Below are 19955 nucleotides of genomic sequence, written 5' to 3'. Positions count from 1 at the left end.
AAGGTAACTTCAAAAGCTCCCATTGTCAAGCCAATTTTGAACAGTTTTACACCAAGTGTAGAAAGCCTTAGAGGTTACAAACTTAATGAACAAATTTTGGTAAATGGAACACATTACCTTTCAATTGTGGAGTTAAAGTCACTGGAACCAACTTTACCAAAACATGAAGAGCAACTATTAAAAAGAGTTGATGAACACTTTGTAGCTGGATGGCTTTATGGCGAAGTAATTAACAGTTTTTTGCGGCAGATAGTTTCTGCTAACAACCATACTTTGTATGTCTGTTCTATGGTGGCACAACACCTTGAAAAAAAGGGTCCCATTGAAAATCTTTGGCGTGGCATGTCCCTTACAGACAAAAAGCTTATTTTCATTCCATGGAACCCATCGCAGAGCCACTGGATTCTTTTGACAATTGATATTGAAAACAAAAAACTTATTTACTTGGATCCTATTGATATGCCTTGTATTAGGACAAGTACAAAGATTCAAGAAGGAGTTGGCTAACTACCTGTTGGCTGAAAAATTCCATTTCCAACTAGAATCAGTGGAAGTTCCAATGCGAACCCCACAAAACGATTCTTCTAGTTGTGGTGTTTTTATTTGCATGTACGCAAAATGGCTAGCAGCAGGCACAAACCTTATGCAACCCGCTTTCACAGTTGTATATCGAAAAAATATGTTCCACTGTATTTCTGGTAACTGTCTTCAAGGAAGTCTGAAGAGAGACCAGTGTAAAATATGTCAAACTGGCACTATGTTAGACAATACCAGCATTATGAAAGGGGAATGGGTTAAGTGTGTGAGATGTAAACAAGGTTTTCACACCAGCTGTCTTTACACAATTTCACAATGTTCCATTGTGGACAATAGGTTTATATGCCCTTAAATGCTGCAATATCTAGTTGTGCATGAAATAGACAAAATATCACTTTTTTGTAAGGCATTGTTTGAAAAGTTTATCAGTATCAGTACAAATGCTTTAAAAGTGTTATTACCTAACAAGCATTTTTCCTGAAACACATTATTGTGGTCAACCCCTAAGCTTTTTAGCTTGAACGCCTGAGTGTGGTTAACCCTTAAGTATTTAGCTTGAACGCCTGAGTGTGATTGACTCACTGCAATAGTATTTTACTATTACGGCAAGAAGTTTTGAACACTTCAACAGGTGTGGTTAGCCTTAAGTCTGCAGATTTAAACCCTGCAGTCTTGAACGCTTAAAGGTGTGGTTGTACTACAAACCCCCAGTTTCATAGGGCTACTGGCGAGGCGTCTGGGTTATCAAAAATGCCAACGACCACAAATGAGAGCCCCATGGGTGTGGTTGGAATTCTCATGATAGTTTACATAAGTTCTCATATTAGTAAATACAATCCTAAATATTGTTATCTTTTTATCATAAACATAACTGCCAAAGAAATTGTGTATATGGAACGCATTATGCAGACTCTGTGCATTGTTATCTTTACTTTAAAACTTTCAAAAACGACACCATAAACAACTTTTTCATTTTATTTCTCTTCTTTCTGCAAAGCACAGCAACAGTTTCAAAAAACTTTACACTTAAGGGCTTTTACCATACTTACATTTTCCGCCGGGGTGTCCTGTTTTGGTGCCTACAAAAATGGTGATGTCATTATCTCTATCATAGTCATAATCAATTGGTAAAAACACCTTACTGTAACCCACTGTTATTAATAATTCCACATACTTACATCTTCCGCCGGGGTGTCCTGTATTGGTGCCTACAAAAATGGTGATGTCATTATCTCTATCATAGACATAATCAATTGGCACAAACACCTTACTGAAACCCACTGTTATTAATATTCCACATACTTACATTTTCTGCCGGGGTGTCCTGTTTTGGTGCCTACAAAAATGGTGATGTCATTATCTCTATCATAGACATAATCAATTGGCACAAACGCCTTACTGAAATCCACTGTTATGTCACATACTTACTTTATTTTTAAATGGGACTCTTCTTAGGTCTAAAAACACAATGTTGTCATCTATTTTATAAACAGGCATATTTAAAAAATGGTCTTACTTCTATGATTAAATTTGTTTCTGGGAAGCCATCTGTAAATAATAATGCAATAGATGGATTAATTACACCAAATTTCAGTTACACCACTTTGCTTACTTTGCATTAGGGAATATTTTATTTTGTCTGTAAAATATAAGACATATAATAGTAACACATTGTATGGTAATGATTATAAACAGGTCACTTACTGTTGTAGGGCCCTGAATTGCCGGTAAGGCATAAATCTGTAAAATTGAACATATATACAGCATTTCTATTTATGTTAAATCATCTGCCACACAGATTTCTTAATTAGCAATCAACTGTATTACCTTCGTTGCCGATTTTCCCTTTGTGTCTGTATAATAAACAGAATGAATTAAGTTGTCTTGCTAAATTTTGAACGACTACTTGACAATTTAAAACAACTCACTTTGCTGTCAGCAACCTGCCGCAGCTCCACGTGACAGTTTTTGCAATTAATGAACTTTATATCCATTGCTCTACATGAAAATTAATAAATTTAATGTCCATTTTATGAAACAAACACAACATAATTAAACTACACACCACGACCAAATAATGTAATTACACTTTCAATAATACGCCTTTTTGGCGCGAAATGCTCTATTGCGCCACCTACCGGAAATTAGGTCCTTTTGGGGGGTAGATCCTCGTTATCGTGTTAGTAGCTCTACCTACAAACACAAGTCCCTTGACGAAAAAAAATAACTCAAACAGCTAGATTCAACCATTTCCAACAGGTTTTCGCTGGAGCGAGAAACTGATCTTTGTTTTTCTGGTGAACTCAGTGTCAGTGAGGTTGTGGTATAAGAAGGTGTTGCTCTTTGTGGTAAGAATTTTTCGAGCTAGAAAAAGCTTTACTCATGATTATATTTTTCTAGGCAAACACTTGGCTTAGTGAACCAGTAGTATAATTGCTCATTAACAGATACTTTTGACTCTATTACTATAGCATAGCTTACCAATACTGTTATGAATAACTGCAAAAATAAAATGCCAAAAAAGTAAAAGATTTGCACTTTCTTGGAGTTCCATCTTGGAAAAGAGAAAGAGCTGATGACAGTGCTGTTACTCCTACATGTAGTGCTGTATCCCCAAGTACTAGCCTTAGTACCACAAGGGTCCATTTAGAGGAAAATGTCCTCACAAAACCACTAGCTAAACTGCAGAAGAAATCTACTGGTACGGTACAACTCGTTGCAAGATGAAACTGTTATGATGCCAGTTGTAATGTCAAAAGGATACCGCTTGATAGATTTCGAGTGCTTGAACGAAAGTTTGAAAAGTGCTCACAAGTGTGTTAATGGTAAGAAAATTATCAGTATATGCTAGTATGGACTAAATTACACACTGATCAATTTTATCAACCATAACCTAGTCAAGTATTCCTAGACACTTGTGCACATGAATAGCTTTGCATGTTTTGTGTTTCTACTCTGTCATTGACGAGCAAAATTATGATGGCTTATGTTCAACACTTGCATTTATGCGCACAAAGTTCGGAAAGAAAACATCGATGAAAACTAGCAAGAGGATTGGTGGCAGCAGAGCTCATGATGTGAACCGCAGGCCATCATATCCAATGTCTGAGCTTTGGCTAGTTTTTGTTGCATAATTGGCAGCCACTCCCAATTAGTTCTATTTACGTTCTACCATGAATGATAATCGGCTAGCAGCTCTATCGATTCTTTCTACAAAAAGAGACTACGTTCAATAACTTGATTTCGAAGATATTATCGCTGATTTTGCTTCGGCAAAAGCTCGAAAAGTTCAATTTTGAGGCGGCTATTGATCTTTTATTTGCCTAATACACTTGTTCTCCACTTTTGTCTTTTATTTTTGGCCTTAACGCTGAGACAGTGAGGCTTCTTTCTCGAGCAATATAGAACTTCTGAGACGCGGCACATTATTTGTAATTATTTTTATTGAAAAGATTGCTTGAACATGAAACTATTTCAAAATTTGCTGCAGTCTACTTAGGGCGGCATTTTCAACGAAAGCCAGGGGCGGCAGCATAAGTCACAAATTCAAACATTGGTGTAAGTGCAAAAGGTTGTTTAGTTAATTTCACAAATACTAAATATTATTTGGCTTAGTAGATGATCAGCGGCGGCTCGTGCCTAAAATTTCTGGGGGTGCTGCTCAAAATGTTGGCTTTTATTAAACATATTTAAGTTGGCAATATATAGAAAAGCAACATTTCTAGATTCCCAGCTATTGTTTTGTGTAAAAAAACAACTAATACAAATCTTAATTAGCAATTCCATTGTGATGTAATTTTCGTTACGCATTTATGTACACGAGTGTAGCCTAAACAACAGAGGGTATCATTTGTGTATTTTGTTTACTTGCATAGCAACGGGCCAAACTCAATAACATGCGGTAATAATGTGGCACAAAAACGCACGTGACACAGACTCGAAACAAAACGGTTGTAAATACGGTAAATTTCAGTTGGACAACATTTAAGAATAACTGATTATAACAATAACCACTAACTAACACACTTGCTATTCAGTCATTATTATGGTCATTGTTACGGACAAATTCACAATATTTAAATATGATTTCTATACTTCCTTTCCCAAGTGCAAACATGCGTTACGTCTATTCCCAAGTGCATTGTCTTTGTTAGTCTTGGGCCAATCCTAACTTCTAAATGTGTCATGTGACTAAAATGTGCTTGGACTTAGCCACACCTTGTTCTAAAAGTGCAGTTTCTATGTGTTAGTGCAGTAATCTGTTAGAATCGGCTTAGTTTAAATGTTTGTGTGTTAACCAAATGTCAGCAAGTTTACAACCATGTTAATGTCTAGCTGTCGCGTACTAGTATGCAGTTAGACACACAAGTGCGACGTGCGTAACTTTTCTCAAGGTCAGCGTTTAGAGATAACCAAAAAATAGGCCTTTCCAGTTCAACTGTATTCAATAAAATGGCGACCACACCCAAAACATGTTGCAATACCACACAAACGCATTGTTACGCTGACACTTATGACGTCATATAGCATTGCCCAACCTTGGGTTTACTGGTTGTGACATTACCCCCCATTTAAGCAAAATCTATGATTTTTGCAACAAAGAAATCACAACGCCAAGAGAACGAAATATAACGACAAAACACAACTTAGTAAATGCGACTTAAATAGTCGGCGCCAACATTGTCACATCCTTTTATACTTTCATACGTAATACGATAATTTTGAAGCGACATCGCCCACCGCATTACTCGGTCATTTGTATATCGTGCCGACGTTAAATACACAAGAGGCTGGTGATTAGTTTGCAAAATAAATTCGCCTCCGTAAATATACACTTTAAATTTCTTAATGGCCCACACTATAGCGAGACATTCTCTCTCTATTGTGGAATATGACTCCTCGGCTTTAGTCAGCCGCCTGCTGGCATAGCTCACTGGGAACACTTCGTTTCCATGCCGTTGCAACAAAACGCATCCGAGGCCGACATTTGAAGCGTCGGTGCGAAGTATGTACATCTTCTTCTTATCTGCCAGGTGTAAGATGGGCTTGTTGACCAGCTTTTCCTTTAATTTCTCGAATGCCGTCTTTTCCAGTGGCCCCAGAATAACATCGTTAGGTGAACCTTTTCTTGTAAGGTCCGTCAGAGGCGCAGCTATTTCCGAGAAACCTGGGATAAAGTCCCGATAATATCCAGCCAAACCTAAGAATGAGCGGACCTGTTTCTTGGTAGTAGGACGGTTTGCATTTCGAATTTTCTCAACATTCTCGTCGTTCAATCCAATGGTCCCTGCGTGCACGTAGTGACCCAGAAAGTCGACCCCGTCTGCACCAACGATACACTTTTCAGGTTTTACTGTAACGTTTCCTGACTTTAAACGAGCAAACAGCCTTTTCAACGCGGCCACGTGATCTCCCCACGTCTCTGTATGAACCAACACATCATCGATGTAGCATTCCGTATTGTCCAACCCGTCCAAGAGGATTCGCATGGCGCGAACAAACGTTGCACCAGAATTTACCATGCCAAATGGCATTTTTAGAAATTCGTATGTTCCACAGTGAGTTACGAATGCTGTTTTGTAGATATCCTGTTCGGCAACGGGGATTTGCCAATAACCCTTTGTCAGGTCAATCTTTGTAAAGTACCTGCTGGTCGATAACTCATGAAACACTTCATCCACAGTTGGCATTGGTTCGTTATCCAACACAGTCACCCTATTTAACTTCCGGTAGTCGATGCAGATTCGATTTGAACCATCTTTCTTTTTGACGATGACCACGGGTGAAGCGTATGCTGATTGCGATCTCTGAATAATACCCTTATCCAGCATATCTTCAATATCCTTTTGGAGACCATCCCGCAGTTTGTAAGGTACTGCGTATGGTTTTGAACGAATTGGCTTATTGTCAGTCAGCTGAATACGGTGTTCGGTAAAATCCATTTCACCAGGAACGTCACTAAATATCTCTTCGTAGCTTCTCACGAGGTCCCTAACCTCGGTCTTTTGATCTCTTGTCAGCCTTTCCCCAAATTTGAATGAAGGATCTTCAGGACATTTGCAGCTACCCACTTGCCCCTGTTGAGTATCTATTGGGACATCTTCTGTACGTGCAACAGGCGTGTCATTCCGAGACACATACACCTTCAACATGTTGATGTGAAAGGTCCTACGCTTTCCATTGACGTCTAGTACGTAATCATTAACGGAGACTTTGTCAATCACCGTGAATGGTCCTTTCCACTGCATTAGGAGCTTGTTGTTATCGGTTGGCAGAAGTAACAACACTTGTTGTCCTACTGTAAGCTTTCGCGGCTTTGTTTTCTTGTCGAAGTGCCTTTTGTATCTCACATGTGACTTGTCCAACTCTTCCCTCGCCAGCACTATTGTCGTCTCTATCCGTTTCTTTAAATCAATGACGTACTGATAACTTGTTTTCACTTCAGGAATAGTGGCTGAGTTGGTCCACATCTCGCGCAAAATTGCCATTGGACCACGAATTGTCCTTCCATAAACAAGCTCAAACGGCGAGAAACCTGTAGCCTCCTGTGGGACCTCGCGATATGCGAACAACAACGCGTTTATATACCTATTCCATTGCTCAGGCTGGTCGCTACACAACCTCTTCAGCATTCGCTTTAGCGTGCCATTGAATTTTTCAACGAGGCCATTACACATGGGATGGTACGGTGTAGTTGTTAGGTGTTTGATCATGAGGAGCCGTTCGGTCTCTTTCATGCATTCCGATATAAATTGAGTCCCCAAATCACTCAAAATTTCATCCGGAATCCCTAGCCTGCTGTACATATCCACCAAAGCCTCAGCAACCGATTCTGCCGTGATTTTCTTAAGCGCCACTGCCTCCGGATAACGTGTTGCGTAATCGACCAGTGTTAAAATGTAACGGTGTCCTTCCGCACTCGTTGGATAAATAGGTCCGACGAGGTCCACCGCCACCCTCTTAAATGGAACATCAATTAGAGGTTGACTCTGTAGGGGCACCTTGTGTACGCTTCCTTTACTAATTGTCCTTTGGCAAATGTCACATGACCGACAAAAACGTCGGACGTCGTCTCGTATGCCCGGCCAGTAAAAGCTCTGCATAATCTTGTCACATGTCTTTTTTATTCCCAAATGTCCCCCCATGATCGAGTCATGAGCAACTTGCATAATTCTACTTCGCAGAGAAACGGGTACAACCAGCTGTCTTAACCAATTTCCTTCATTTACGTTGGGGTGCAAATACGCCCGATAAAGCAGTCCGTCTGTGGTCACAAACTTTGTTATTTGCTGCCCTCTTACCATTTCCTCATCACGGCCCCGCAAATCGTCAAGAGACTTGTCACATCGCTGTGCGCTTTTAAATCCATCACTGTCCGTAACCGGCCACTCTTCGCAAACCGGTACTACGAGAGGTTTGTCCTTTCTTTTACTCTTTTCCTTCTGGGCCCTCGTAGTAACTGCACATACTTTTCCCCACGCCACATCTGGATCGTCGGCTTCTCTTGCACCAGCAACATTTCCGATGCACAAATCGTGTGCCGTGTTGGGCAGACACCATGCCTCCACTTCACCGCTGTAATATGGAGTACTTACTGTAATTTTAGCCACCTTGGCTTTGACCAACTTGCCGTCGGCTAACTCGATAGACCCGTGCTTATCCAGAATCTGATCGTCATCCACAAACTTTTTGTTGACCAAGATTCCAGTGCATCCAGTGTCTCTAAGTGCCGTTACTTTATGTCGACCAACTCGACCTTCAACAAGCGGCAAACGTGTGGTATTCCGTCGACCAAACGTCATTTTACCTTGTGCTTTTGCGCAAGACACTTTTGGCGGATTTGGTGGGTATGCACGTGACCTGCAGTCCTTCGCAAGGTGCCCCACTTTATCGCAAATAAAGCACTTTCTCGCTCTCTCGACAACTTTCTTTTCCTTATCTCCAGCCAACTTTCGGTTGTGCGCTGTTAAAAATTGTTCGGCGACTGTCGTCAGATTGTTTAGCGTTTTAGGCGCTTGTTCTCTAATGTACACAGACAAGTCCTCCCGACAAGATTTCAGGAATTGCTCCTTGACAAACAAATCACTCAATTCGCTCCAATCTGTGTTATGGCCAGAAAGCTTTACCCATTTGTTTAGATAACTCTGAATCCTCACGGCAAATTGCTCCGGACTCTCATGTTCCTCGGGCTTTGCCATTCTGAATTTCATACGGTAGCCTTCTTCCGTAAGATCGTACCGATTTAGTAAGGCATGCTTTAACCGGCGATAATCAACCGCGTCAGTATCCGAAAGTCGTGAGTAGACTTCTAGAGCTCTCCCCGTGAGTAGCGCGCTTAACGCTGTAGCCCACTCTTCTTGCTTCCAACTGCTATTTGTGGCGAACCTTTCAAACCGTAACAAATAGCTATCAAGCTCATCTTTACCGTCAACAAATACCGGTAACTTGGGCACTTTTGCTCTGCTTCCAACAGCTACTTCCTGTCTGTCGCTGTTTACTTGTGCAAGCTGCACCTCGAGTTTCTTTAATTCAAGTTCACATTCTTTCTGTGCAAGAACCTTTGCTTCCTTATCGGTTTCAGCTTCTCTGACCAAACGCCTTTCTTCGCGTTCTTGAGCCTGCTGATCAGCTACGAACTTCATCAAACTTTCGCCAGAAAGTTCCATTTGCTTTCCCATCTCTAATAGTTTCTCCATGCTGCTTACAAGAGGTCTGCTGATACGCACATAAATTGGATCCAAACTAAACTTTTATTTAATTTGTAGATCCCGGACGAGCCCCCAGAATTGTCGCGTACTAGTATGCAGTTAGACACACAAGTGCGACGTGCGTAACTTTTCTCAAGGTCAGCGTTTAGAGATAACCAAAAAATAGGCCTTTCCAGTTCAACTGTATTCAATAAAATGGCGACCACACCCAAAACATGTTGCAATACCACACAAACGCATTGTTACGCTGACACTTATGACGTCATATAGCATTGCCCAACCTTGGGTTTACTGGTTGTGACACTAGCCATGTGAAGTGTTTCTAGTAACTTATCGTTTCTTATTATTGTTTGAATGTTTAGACGATAAAGCCAACACCATAATGTCAAACACCTAGGTACTGTGAACTTCAGAAATCTCAACTGCTTAACTGTTTCAACTGTCTCAGTTTCTTCTATTCTGTACAGTCTTGACATCTACTGTGGCACAATTGAACTGTTTTGGACCTTGAATACGAACTGTATTTGTTGTCATTCGTGCACTGTTCTTGCACCTTCATCGCCATAATATAACACTGAAAACCACAGTTTGTGCAGTCTAGACTCTAGAGGGCAATTGTGAATTACTGACTCATTGTACCTGATGATCGTACCAACGAAGACATTAGCCTAGGTTTGCCTAAAGTGAGCTTAGGCCGTGACTAGTCCTCAATTTTTTGGACGTCACATCATTTCCGAAGAAGCCAGACCCCTTTCCAGCAAGAAAAGGTGTCTGAAATATGTTGTCTGGCATTAGTGGTGTTGCAAATACAATGCCTGGATCAAATTCTAGCACATCCTCTCATGAGGATGTGGACGGAGTACTTCAAGAAAAGTTGCATTGCTTGAAATCATCTCGGAGTGGGCATTTGGGTGCTGTTACCAAAGCCGAAAACAATATTTGTAACTTGATGCTAGATGTTTCCAATGTCAAGGAAGTATCAAGTGCAAAGGAAGCGTTTGATAGTGCACTGACAAAGTGCTTGGACTGTTGCAAGGAATACCATTCTGTGATTTCAGATTCACTGTACTCTCAGAAACAAGAGGCAGTGGATAAGATCAAGTCCCTGGAGGAAAGAGGGGACAACATAAATTCTATGTATCAAACATTTCTACAAAATGCTGCTGTGGAGTTGGGTTCTACTGGTGGGCATTCAAAAAGCTCACATCACTCAACTGGGTCAAGATTGTCTTCTAAATCCAGTTCACATCGTTCTAGTAGAACAAGCTCAAGATCTTTACACCACTCACACCATTCCAAGGCTCCTAGTTTGAAATCATTCCGCACTTCTTCAATATCAAGCAGAAGCGCTACATACTCAATAAGGGAGGTGCGGCGTGCTCAGCTAGAAAACAAGCTGACAGAGTCAGAGGCACAATTAACTCTCCAAGCATCGGCTGATGCTGTTAATGATGCACTGATGAAAGCTGAGGAGATAAAACGTAAGGCCAGAGAAGACGAGGAGGCCTTAAAGATGATGCTTGAAGATGAAAAGGAAGAAAATGCCCAGCGTAAAAGGGCAGAAGAAGAGGCAAATGCCCAGCGTAAAAGGGCAGAGGAAGAGGTCATAGCCAAAAGAAGAAGGGAACAAGCTGATGCGGAGAATAGGGCGATTCGAAGAAAATTGGAACAGGCAGCAGCTCGAAGAAAACGGGAAGAGGAAAGGGCTGAGGCAATCTTGGCCAAGGCAAAAAGGGACCATCGACAAAAATCTTACAATGCACAGTTGAAAGTGCAGCGCAAGAAGCATGACGTTGACCTGGTTGTACTCGAGGCTGAACCAGTGGGATCCTGTGATTCTAGTCATGAATACAGGTTGGATATGCCCCCACTAAATCAGATAGATGCTACCAGGATGGAAAGGTCTGCTCATCTACAGCAGACTGCCAATGACCTAGCTACGATGGACAGTCCCATGCCTGGTGAAATGCAGACCATTTCTGGTTTTACCCCTCTAGCCACAGCAAAGCTGTCACAGCCTGAATATTTTGTCGCTCATCCAGCAGCACGGCCAAATGTTTCTGCCAGCCCATACCTACCTGTATGTCCACAGACTGACATAAAGCATGAGGCTCACAGTCCTTCTATGGGGCCGGTCTCCAACTACAAACCTTGTCACTCAGACGAGAGTTTCACCAAGGATGACATTCATTATGGAAAGGCCATAATGGATTTGGTGGAGAGTACTAAAATCATGCTGCATGGATTCACACTGCCCAAAAGGGAGCTCCCAAAGTTCTATGGGAATCCAATGCATTACCACAACTTTGTGAAGAGATTTGATGAGACGATCACAAAGCATTTTCCTGATCCTGCTGTACAACTTCAGTACCTTGTAGACATGTGTAAAGATAAAGCCTATGATGTTGTTCATGGGTGTTGTGCCAAGAGCCCACCTGAATTGGGTCTTGCCACTGCCCGAGAGTTGCTAAGAGATAACTTTGGGCGCATGGTCTTGGTAGTAAACGCACATGTAAAAGAGTTAACCAAGGGTCCACCAATTAGGACTGGGGACAATGAGGGTCTTCGTTCTCTTGCTACAAGCATGTCAAATGCTTTGATGGTTTTTCAATCTTTGGGCTGTGAGTCCCAGCTGGACTACTCCCAATTCCTAGTTAACATCTTTCAACGACTACCCAAGTCCATTCTGTATGGATTTGTTACTGAGGCGAGTTCCCTATACCAAAAGAATGGGAATGTGACATTCAGCAATCTGGCATCGTACCTTAACCAGAAGGTGATGGATTCCAACAACATGTTTGCAGATGCATTGAATACAGTTAAGGAGTGGGAACCAAGGAAGGACAAGCCTCAGAAGAAGAAAGAACATGCTGTGTTTTCTGCACAAACAACACAGAGGTCTTCATTACATGAATATGTTGAAAAACCTAAACCTCCAGATGAAACAAAAAAGAAGAAGCCACAACCATGTGTGGTTTGTAACAACCCAGGTAACACAAAACGTTAGGACAACTTTCAAAATGTTGTTTAAAGGTTGTCAAATGGTTTGAAACATTTTTATTTTTAGAGTAAATGTTACATTGAGGTTGTATGGTAAAACGTTATGCTTAATCGGTATTTGAACGTTCATATGATGTTTTATTATAAACGCTTATTAAAAACCATTTTGCGTGGAGTTTATACAATGTGTTAATAACGTGATTGGACATACGGTACTGTTTGAACGTTTTTTTTTACATTCATTTACGACATAATTAAAACGTAGTGTATTAACGTTTGTGTGTGGTCATATTTTATGTTGCAAAAACGTTAATAGAGTAACGAATCAAATCAAACGTTTTGGTAACCTTGCTAAGTAACGAATCAAAAACGTTTCAAATCAACGTTTTTCTGTGATTACATTAAACTGTTGCAAAAACGTTAATAAAGTAACGAATTAAATCTAACGTTTTAGTAACCTTACTAAGTAACGAATCAAAAACGATTTACATCAACGGTTTTCTGTGATTACGTTGAACTGTTGCAAAAACGTTAATAAAGTAACGAATCAAATCTAACGTTTTAGTAACCTTACTAGGTACCGAATCAAAAACGTTTTGAAACAACGTTTTTCTGATTGTACATTATACTGTTGCAAAAACGTTAATAAAGTAACGAATTAAATCTAACGATTTAGTAACCTTACTAAGTAACGACTCAAAAACGTTTTGAATGAATGTTTTTCTGATTGTACATTATACTGTTGTAAAAACGTTAATAAAGTAACGAATTAAATCTAACGTTTTAGTAACCTTACTAAGTAACGAATCAAAAACGTTTTGAATGAATGTTTTTCTGATTGTACATTATACTGTTGAAAAAACGTTAATAAAGTAACGAATTAAATCTAACGTTTTAGTAACCTTACTAAGTAACGAATCAAAAACGTTTTAAATCGACGTTTTTCTGTGATTACGTTGAACTGTTGCAAAAACGTTAATAAAGTAACGAATTAAATCTAACGTTTTAGTAACCTTACTAAGTACCGAATCAAAAACGTTTCAAATCGACGTTTTTCTGTGATTACGTTGAACTGTTGCAAAAACGTTAATAAAGTAACGAATTAAATCTAACGTTTTAGTAACCTTACTAAGTAGCGAATCAAAAACGTTTTGAATGAATGTTTTTCTGATTGTACATTATACTGTTGAAAAAACGTTAATAAAGTAACAAATTAAATCTAACGTTTTAGTAACCTTACTAAGTAACGAATCAAAAACGTTTTACATCAACGTTTTTCTGTGATTACGTTGAACTGTTGCAAAAACGTTAATAAAGTAACGAATTAAATCTAACGTTTTAGTAACCTTACTAAGTAACGAATCAAAAACGTTTTGAATGAATGTTTTTCTGATTGTACATTATACTGTTGCAAAAACGTTAATAAAGTAACGAATTAAATCTAACGTTTTAGTAACCTTACTAAGTAACGAATCAAAAACGTTTTAAATCGACGTTTTTCTGTGATTACGTTGAACTGTTGCAAAAACGTTAATAAAGTAACGAATCAAATCTAACGTTTTAGTAACCTTACTAAGTAACGAATCAAAAACGTTTTAAATCGACGTTTTTCTGTGATTACGGTGAACTGTTGCAAAAACGTTAATAAAGTAACGAATTAAATCTAACGTTTTAGTAACCTTACTAAGTAGCGAATCAAAAACGTTTCAAATCGACGTTTTTCTGTGATTACGTTGAACTGTTGCAAAAACGTTAATAAAGTAACGAATTAAATCTAACGTTTTAGTAACCTTACTAAGTAGCGAATCAAAAACGTTTTGAATGAATGTTTTTCTGATTGTAGGCTACATTATACTGTTGAAAAAATGTTAATAAAGTAACGAATTAAATCTAACGTTTTAGTAACCTTACTAAGTAACGAATCAAAAACGTTTTAAATCAACGTTTTTCTGTGATTACATTAAACTGTTGCAAAAACGTTAATAAAGTAACGAATTAAATCTAACGTTTTAGTAACCTTACTTGGTAACGAATCAAAAACGTTTTGAATGAATGTTTTTCTGAGTGTACTTTATACTGTTGTAGAAACGTTAATAAAGTAAAGAGTTAAATCTAACCCAGATAACATATATTTGTTGGCAAAACGTTGGGTGAACATCAAATTTTAATCGGGCCAACTAGTCGGGTTACCGTTGGGTAAACGTCTAAATCAGGGGTGGGCAACATACGGCCCGCGGGCCGGATCCGGCCCGCGACGGGATTTTGAGCGGCCCGCAGACAGTTTCTGGTCTTGCATGATAATGTGGCCCACGGCCACAGTCTTCCGCAATCCCCTACTACTTGCTTACTGCGTCAAATTGTAGTTGTAACGGACAGTAACGCTCCCCACTACCAAAAAACTTTCCCGCCGTTGTAACCATCGCACCATACGTCCATTGTTACGACATAACTGCCAACCTTGTGGGTGGCCTGATTTCTCGGTTTTCTTTCTTTCCACACGTGTAGCCTAGTTAGTGTTTCAGCAGTACCTAAGTCTGTGGTGTATGCATTAAATTTGCTGTGGTGAATAATTTTATGTTATATCAGTTAGATTGTTTGGACTGTATTGTAATTGCGTTCTTGATTGTATTTAGTTTAGGTGGTCAAAAATCCGTTTTAAATCACTGGATAAATACGCGATTAATATATCGATTCAGGAATCCGGCCCGCCAAGTACTTCATTTTCCCATATCAGGCCCGCCGACTGGAGAAGTTGCCCGCCCCTGGTCTAAATGCTCGTTGGTTCCTCGTTGGCTTCTGGACGGCGAAACTGTCAGGCCAACCAGTCCCCTACGTAATCCCCAACCGTATTACTCATCGGGCCAATTTTTACCCATCGTTGGCCCAATGCTTTCACCAACGTCCTTTCTACAATGGTTCAACGTTTGTTCTGCACACGGTTTTCTGCTTACAAACAGCACCACACACTTCGCACAATAACAATTTCTGTATTAAAACGAAGTAACGAATGTAGGAAGATGGAAATTGTTATTTTGAGAGTAACTGGGCTTCCCATTTCTTTCTTTCCCTCTCTTTGCGGCCTCCGTCGCGGTCTTTTGCGAAACGTAGCCAGTCTGCAGTAACTGCGTTGATATCGGCATCCGTTGCACTGGCGGTGATGTGATTTCGACGCACCGCTCCTGTAAAAATATTTATGTTATTATGCAACCTCCAGGTGGGTTACCTCCCGAAAAAATAAAATTTTTCACTGAAGTTTGTTCTATAAATGTATTATTGTGACAATAGAATATGTGGCATTAAAGTTTAAAGATATTCGAAATGGTTTACTACACTCTTCTAGCAGCAGGCCTTGCAAAGTATGAGCCAGGGCATTTTGTAGTCACTACAAATATTACCAGCTAAAGCATATTTACCCTTTCTGTAATGTAATCATTTCTGTGGACCCCCTTGTACAATTACCCTGTGCTAGAAACGAAATCCTAACTTTTGGAGGTTTTCCAATCCTAGGGTGGGAACCACTGATATGTGAGGTAAGTGTCAAACTTACTTTGAATTATTTCATTGAGTCCAAGAAGGGTAAATGCATGTTTTTTTCCTTTGCCTTTCATGTTGAACTGCAAAGCAAGTTTTTTGCTTATACAATGCACCAAGATATGTCTTACAGTTGTGCTGATGTCCTTTCCACCAATACTGCCCAAATATTGTACCTGTTAGATACAACAATAAGAAATCATTACCAAAAAAAGTCAATCACCCATTTTCATTATAGAAATTATTGTACACAACACCCACCTTTTTCACACAAAAAAGCTGACTCACTCCTATACTTCATAAATTAACCTAACAAGTTTAAAGCCTTTTGGAATTAAATTTATTCTTACCAGGTTATTTTGAACTGTTTTGTCTTTGTCTTTTAAAACATCTTCGAAGTGTTGCAAAGATTCCATGTCATTTAGTGGAAACGACACATTTGATGGCAACTTTATCGGGTTAGAAGGGTTCTGGGAGTTGTTTTGAAGTACAGCCAACACATTTGCCAGTTGCAGTTTCACATGTTCAATGCCACATAGAATTTGTTTTTGAACAGCTAATAATGGAAAAACTTTAAGTACAAAATACAACTGCATAAACAAAAATACATACATGTGGAAGTATTTTGGGACGCACAAGTTTTTTCAGAAAAGGAGTCATCATTGAAAAATTCAAATGAATCATCAATTCGCTAAAAAAACAAAAATAATCAAAAATGTGTCAAGAAATATATATATATATATATACAAACTTTAGTAAGTACCATAGAAAGACCTTTAAATCAGTCGCTGTATATTATCATTTAACAAAATTAATGCATTTCTAACAAGCAACCTGATATTTAAAAATGATGTTGCTCTGGTACTTCCTGCAGTGACAAATTTATAGCCTTTAATTATTCATTCTTTCACTGTACTTGGAAGGAGATTAATTATTTTGGCAACATATAATATTACCCAATAACTGTACATGGAAATTCAGTTTTAACCACACCAGATTTTGTAAATATGTTTGAAAACATGACACACCTGATCACTTTCCAAAAGTTTACGCTTCAATTCTTCTGGATTCTGAGCACTTGAGGTACGTATCAAGGGTGGTGGTAAAGGTGTAGATTGAGTTCTTTTTTTAGAAGGGGGAGATGAGTCATCACTATCAGAGTCAAAATCAGCATAACGAGCCACTGGTCTAAAAATAAAACTAATGATAAACATGGACTGTATGAAAAACTTTCATTAAAATGATCTGTGATACTTTTTCAATTTTTTCATAGGTTAACATTCAAGATAACTAACAAACCTTTTGATCCGCTTCTTTGACACTTCAGAATCAGAAATATCTGATGTTTGAAGATCTCAGACTTCTTCTGCTTGGCGCAATTTTTCTCGGGCCTTCAAGTATGAATCTAGTCATTGCAGTTTTGTAAGTATACATACAAAACAACAAGCATGCAAGCACAAATGAAATACCTGTTTTGTACATTACCCTTTTTACAGTGCATGAAGTCCAAGTTGAATCAGCATCTACATGGTTTTTGACACACTTTGCAATTTTTAAACTGTTCCTATATGGCGGCCAGTAACAGAGCTTCTCATTTTCCCTCAGCCACCCCAAAGGTATTATTTCAATCATTGAACAACCACTCTCATCATTTTCTCCAGAAAACTCTACTACAGCATACATGACTATAAATAACCTGTAGATGAAATAAGTTTAACAATGTTCTTCAAATACAACAAAGCCATGCTTATGTGGCAACAATACACATTTGCTTTCAACTTCTGACAACATACACACATATAGCTTTTCATGAAGATCACATACAAAATATGTGCCAAATGTTTTAGAGCTGGTAGGATAGGAATAAAACTCAACATCATGTTCAAACTTTTTGTATACTAACAAAATTGCATCCAAGGAAACCAAAATGTTGAATATTTTTATAATCTGTCCCTTTAAGTTTAAAGCAATTGTTGCCATTACTCACAGAAATTGCAAGAATTGGCAATTGCAACTTCCGGTACTGCAGAAATCCATTGCCAAAAGATTGTGGCAAAGGCCCAGATTTATGTAAGTGATGAAAAGAAATCCATTTTTTACTTCTGTCAGAAACAGACATAAAATCTTCTGACAACCTTCTTAACACTTGTTGCAAAGGATACTTGGGCTTTCGCACCATGCGTTTCAATTTTTGCAAATAATTTTCAAAAGGAAAAGATGCAAAATTGTCCAGTGCACCATAGGTTTTAACATCATTACAAATATGCAACAAACCATGAACATTAAACACCAAATTTTCACATCCATATAACTGAGTAAAATGTTTTACAAATAAATTTAACAAGTTGTTGGCATAATCACACCAACTTTTACACAAAACAGGACTTCGCAAAATAAATATCGCTACATGCAAAAGCATAAAATTTTTGTAAACATTATTATCCAAAACACTTTTTAAAACAATTGGTCCAGTATACAACAGAAATTGGCGAAACTCAGTAGCTTTCCATCTGTCACATTCATTTAAACCCCTAGGTTTTCGAGCAAACTCAGATGGTATAAAACTTCGCAAACCAAGCAATGAAGCTGAGATGGCCTTTACCTGTGAACAACTAATGCGAGTTGTTAAAGGTCCATGACACCAAAGGCCAATTAGGCGTCTTGTCACACCCAAGCATATTAAATGCATGTAATCAAGAGGAAAGTTAGACACTAGTCCAACATTAAGTGATAAAAAAGGAGATACAGATAAATGATGCTCATCATCTTCCATATCAGCAAAGGACTTGTCAGTACGCAAGGGAGCATTAAAATCAGGATAAGTCATTCGATGATTATTCCAATGTCCATGTTGGGTGCATTTGTCACAACCTGCATAGCCATTGTGTTGCTTGATGCACTTTATTAAAGATCGAGCAGGAGAATCACAGATAACAGAAGATAGTTTGACACTAAAATTCTGTTTGTCATGAGTCAAACCCTTTTTTTCAATGGATTTCATTTCAGCAATAAATTCTTCCAGATATTGCTGAACCGGCTTTGGCTTACAAGGTCCATAAAAAAGACCTATTAGAAAAGGACTTGCATATGAAAGATTAGTAATCATTCCCAAAATTGGCCAAAATTGACTGTTTGTGCTTTTGAACAAAGGCAAGCCATCAATGTTTATTTGTATCAAAAATATTTTTTCTGGGAAAGTTGAAAGCTTACTCAATTCCTTTAAAATACAATTCTCCACACCAAAATGATAGTACTCGCCACCGCAAATTGCCTTCACATCACAAGTTGTGGCTGTTTGAAGCAATGTGCGGGGATCCTTTGGCAAAAATGGATGAGCAACCCTTAAAATACACAAAAGAGAAGACAAGGAAGCATGAGAAATTCTATTAGAAGTAGCCCATGTTGCTAATTCAGCTTTCATATTTAAACAGCTTTCAGAAGAATTGTCATCCTCATCATCACTACTGTCAATACTAAAACAGTTGTCTTGTGTTTCACAAAAAGTTACATCATTACTTGTAACACAATTTAAATCCAAAACATCAATGTTCACCGTCTCATAACTGCTGTGTTCCTTGATAACTGGTTGCTCTTTCTGGGAGTCAAGTTCCGACACCAACTTCCTGACGTTCCGTTTTACTTGACGTCGAATTGTCCACTGTGATTTTACTTTTAACTTACGCGGCATTTTTAACACTACAGCGTTCTAATAAACGCGAATCTGTAAAAACATTTTTACGTGAAGGCCACCGACGACACTACCAGTCTCTGTCTTTTTTGGCGGGCTTTTGGTCATGTGACTCTGATACGTCATCACAAACATTCGGGCAGGCAATTTTAAGGTTTTCCCGCCAAAACCTAGACGCCAGAGTAATTGGAAAGGTATGGGTTGTAAGGTTGCCAAAGTAAGTTGTTGTAAACTGACATGGGATAAATCGAATGATATTATTGTAAACAAACGTACGTCCCATATAGCTCACTTCCTTATAACTGCGAACCAGCCCCTTTGCGCCTACGTTGGCGTTGCTTTTTTAAAACAACGGTTGGGCTTCGGACCGAACGCCAACATAGGTGATGAAAATATAAATAATTGGTTAAGATTCAAAACAAACAAAACGATTATGCATTTGTCTAACCAAACGTCTTGCTAATAAATATAAAGAAACCAGGCTGTATTTA

General features: G+C 38.8%; 1 protein-coding gene and 1 pseudogene across 2 annotated transcripts; both read right to left on the bottom strand.

Moving 5' to 3' along the window:
- Positions 1-4996: 4996 nt before the first annotated feature.
- LOC145234156 (uncharacterized) lies at positions 4997-9427 on the bottom strand. Its single transcript, XM_080098923.1, has one exon. It carries the CDS (start codon positions 9231-9233, stop codon positions 5184-5186), a length of 4050 nt encoding a protein of 1349 aa, XP_079955049.1. The 5' UTR covers positions 9234-9427; the 3' UTR covers positions 4997-5183.
- Positions 9428-15216: 5789 nt separating this feature from the next.
- On the bottom strand, positions 15217-17646 carry LOC145233741 (uncharacterized; annotated as a pseudogene). The gene is made up of 7 exons (XR_013861175.1): positions 17246-17646; positions 17076-17181; positions 16805-16964; positions 16389-16467; positions 16127-16332; positions 15793-15952; positions 15217-15424 (listed from the first exon to the last, which is right to left on the bottom strand). The product of XR_013861175.1 is annotated as an uncharacterized LOC145233741 (transcript).
- Between the last annotated feature and the right edge of the window lie 2309 nt (positions 17647-19955).

Source organism: Phallusia mammillata, chromosome 6, assembly GCF_965637545.1.
Source record: "Phallusia mammillata chromosome 6, kaPhaMamm4.hap1.1, whole genome shotgun sequence".
Classification (NCBI taxonomy): domain Eukaryota; kingdom Metazoa; phylum Chordata; class Ascidiacea; order Phlebobranchia; family Ascidiidae; genus Phallusia; species Phallusia mammillata.
The sequence above is the reverse complement of the archived record's forward strand: the minus strand, read 5'-3'. Positions and strand labels throughout refer to the sequence as shown.

Bases quoted from the DNA above. Each gene is read 5' to 3' on its own strand.
- LOC145234156 (XM_080098923.1), bottom strand. From the start codon at position 9,233: ATGGAGAAACTATTAGAGATGGGAAAGCAAATGGAACTTTCTGGCGAA.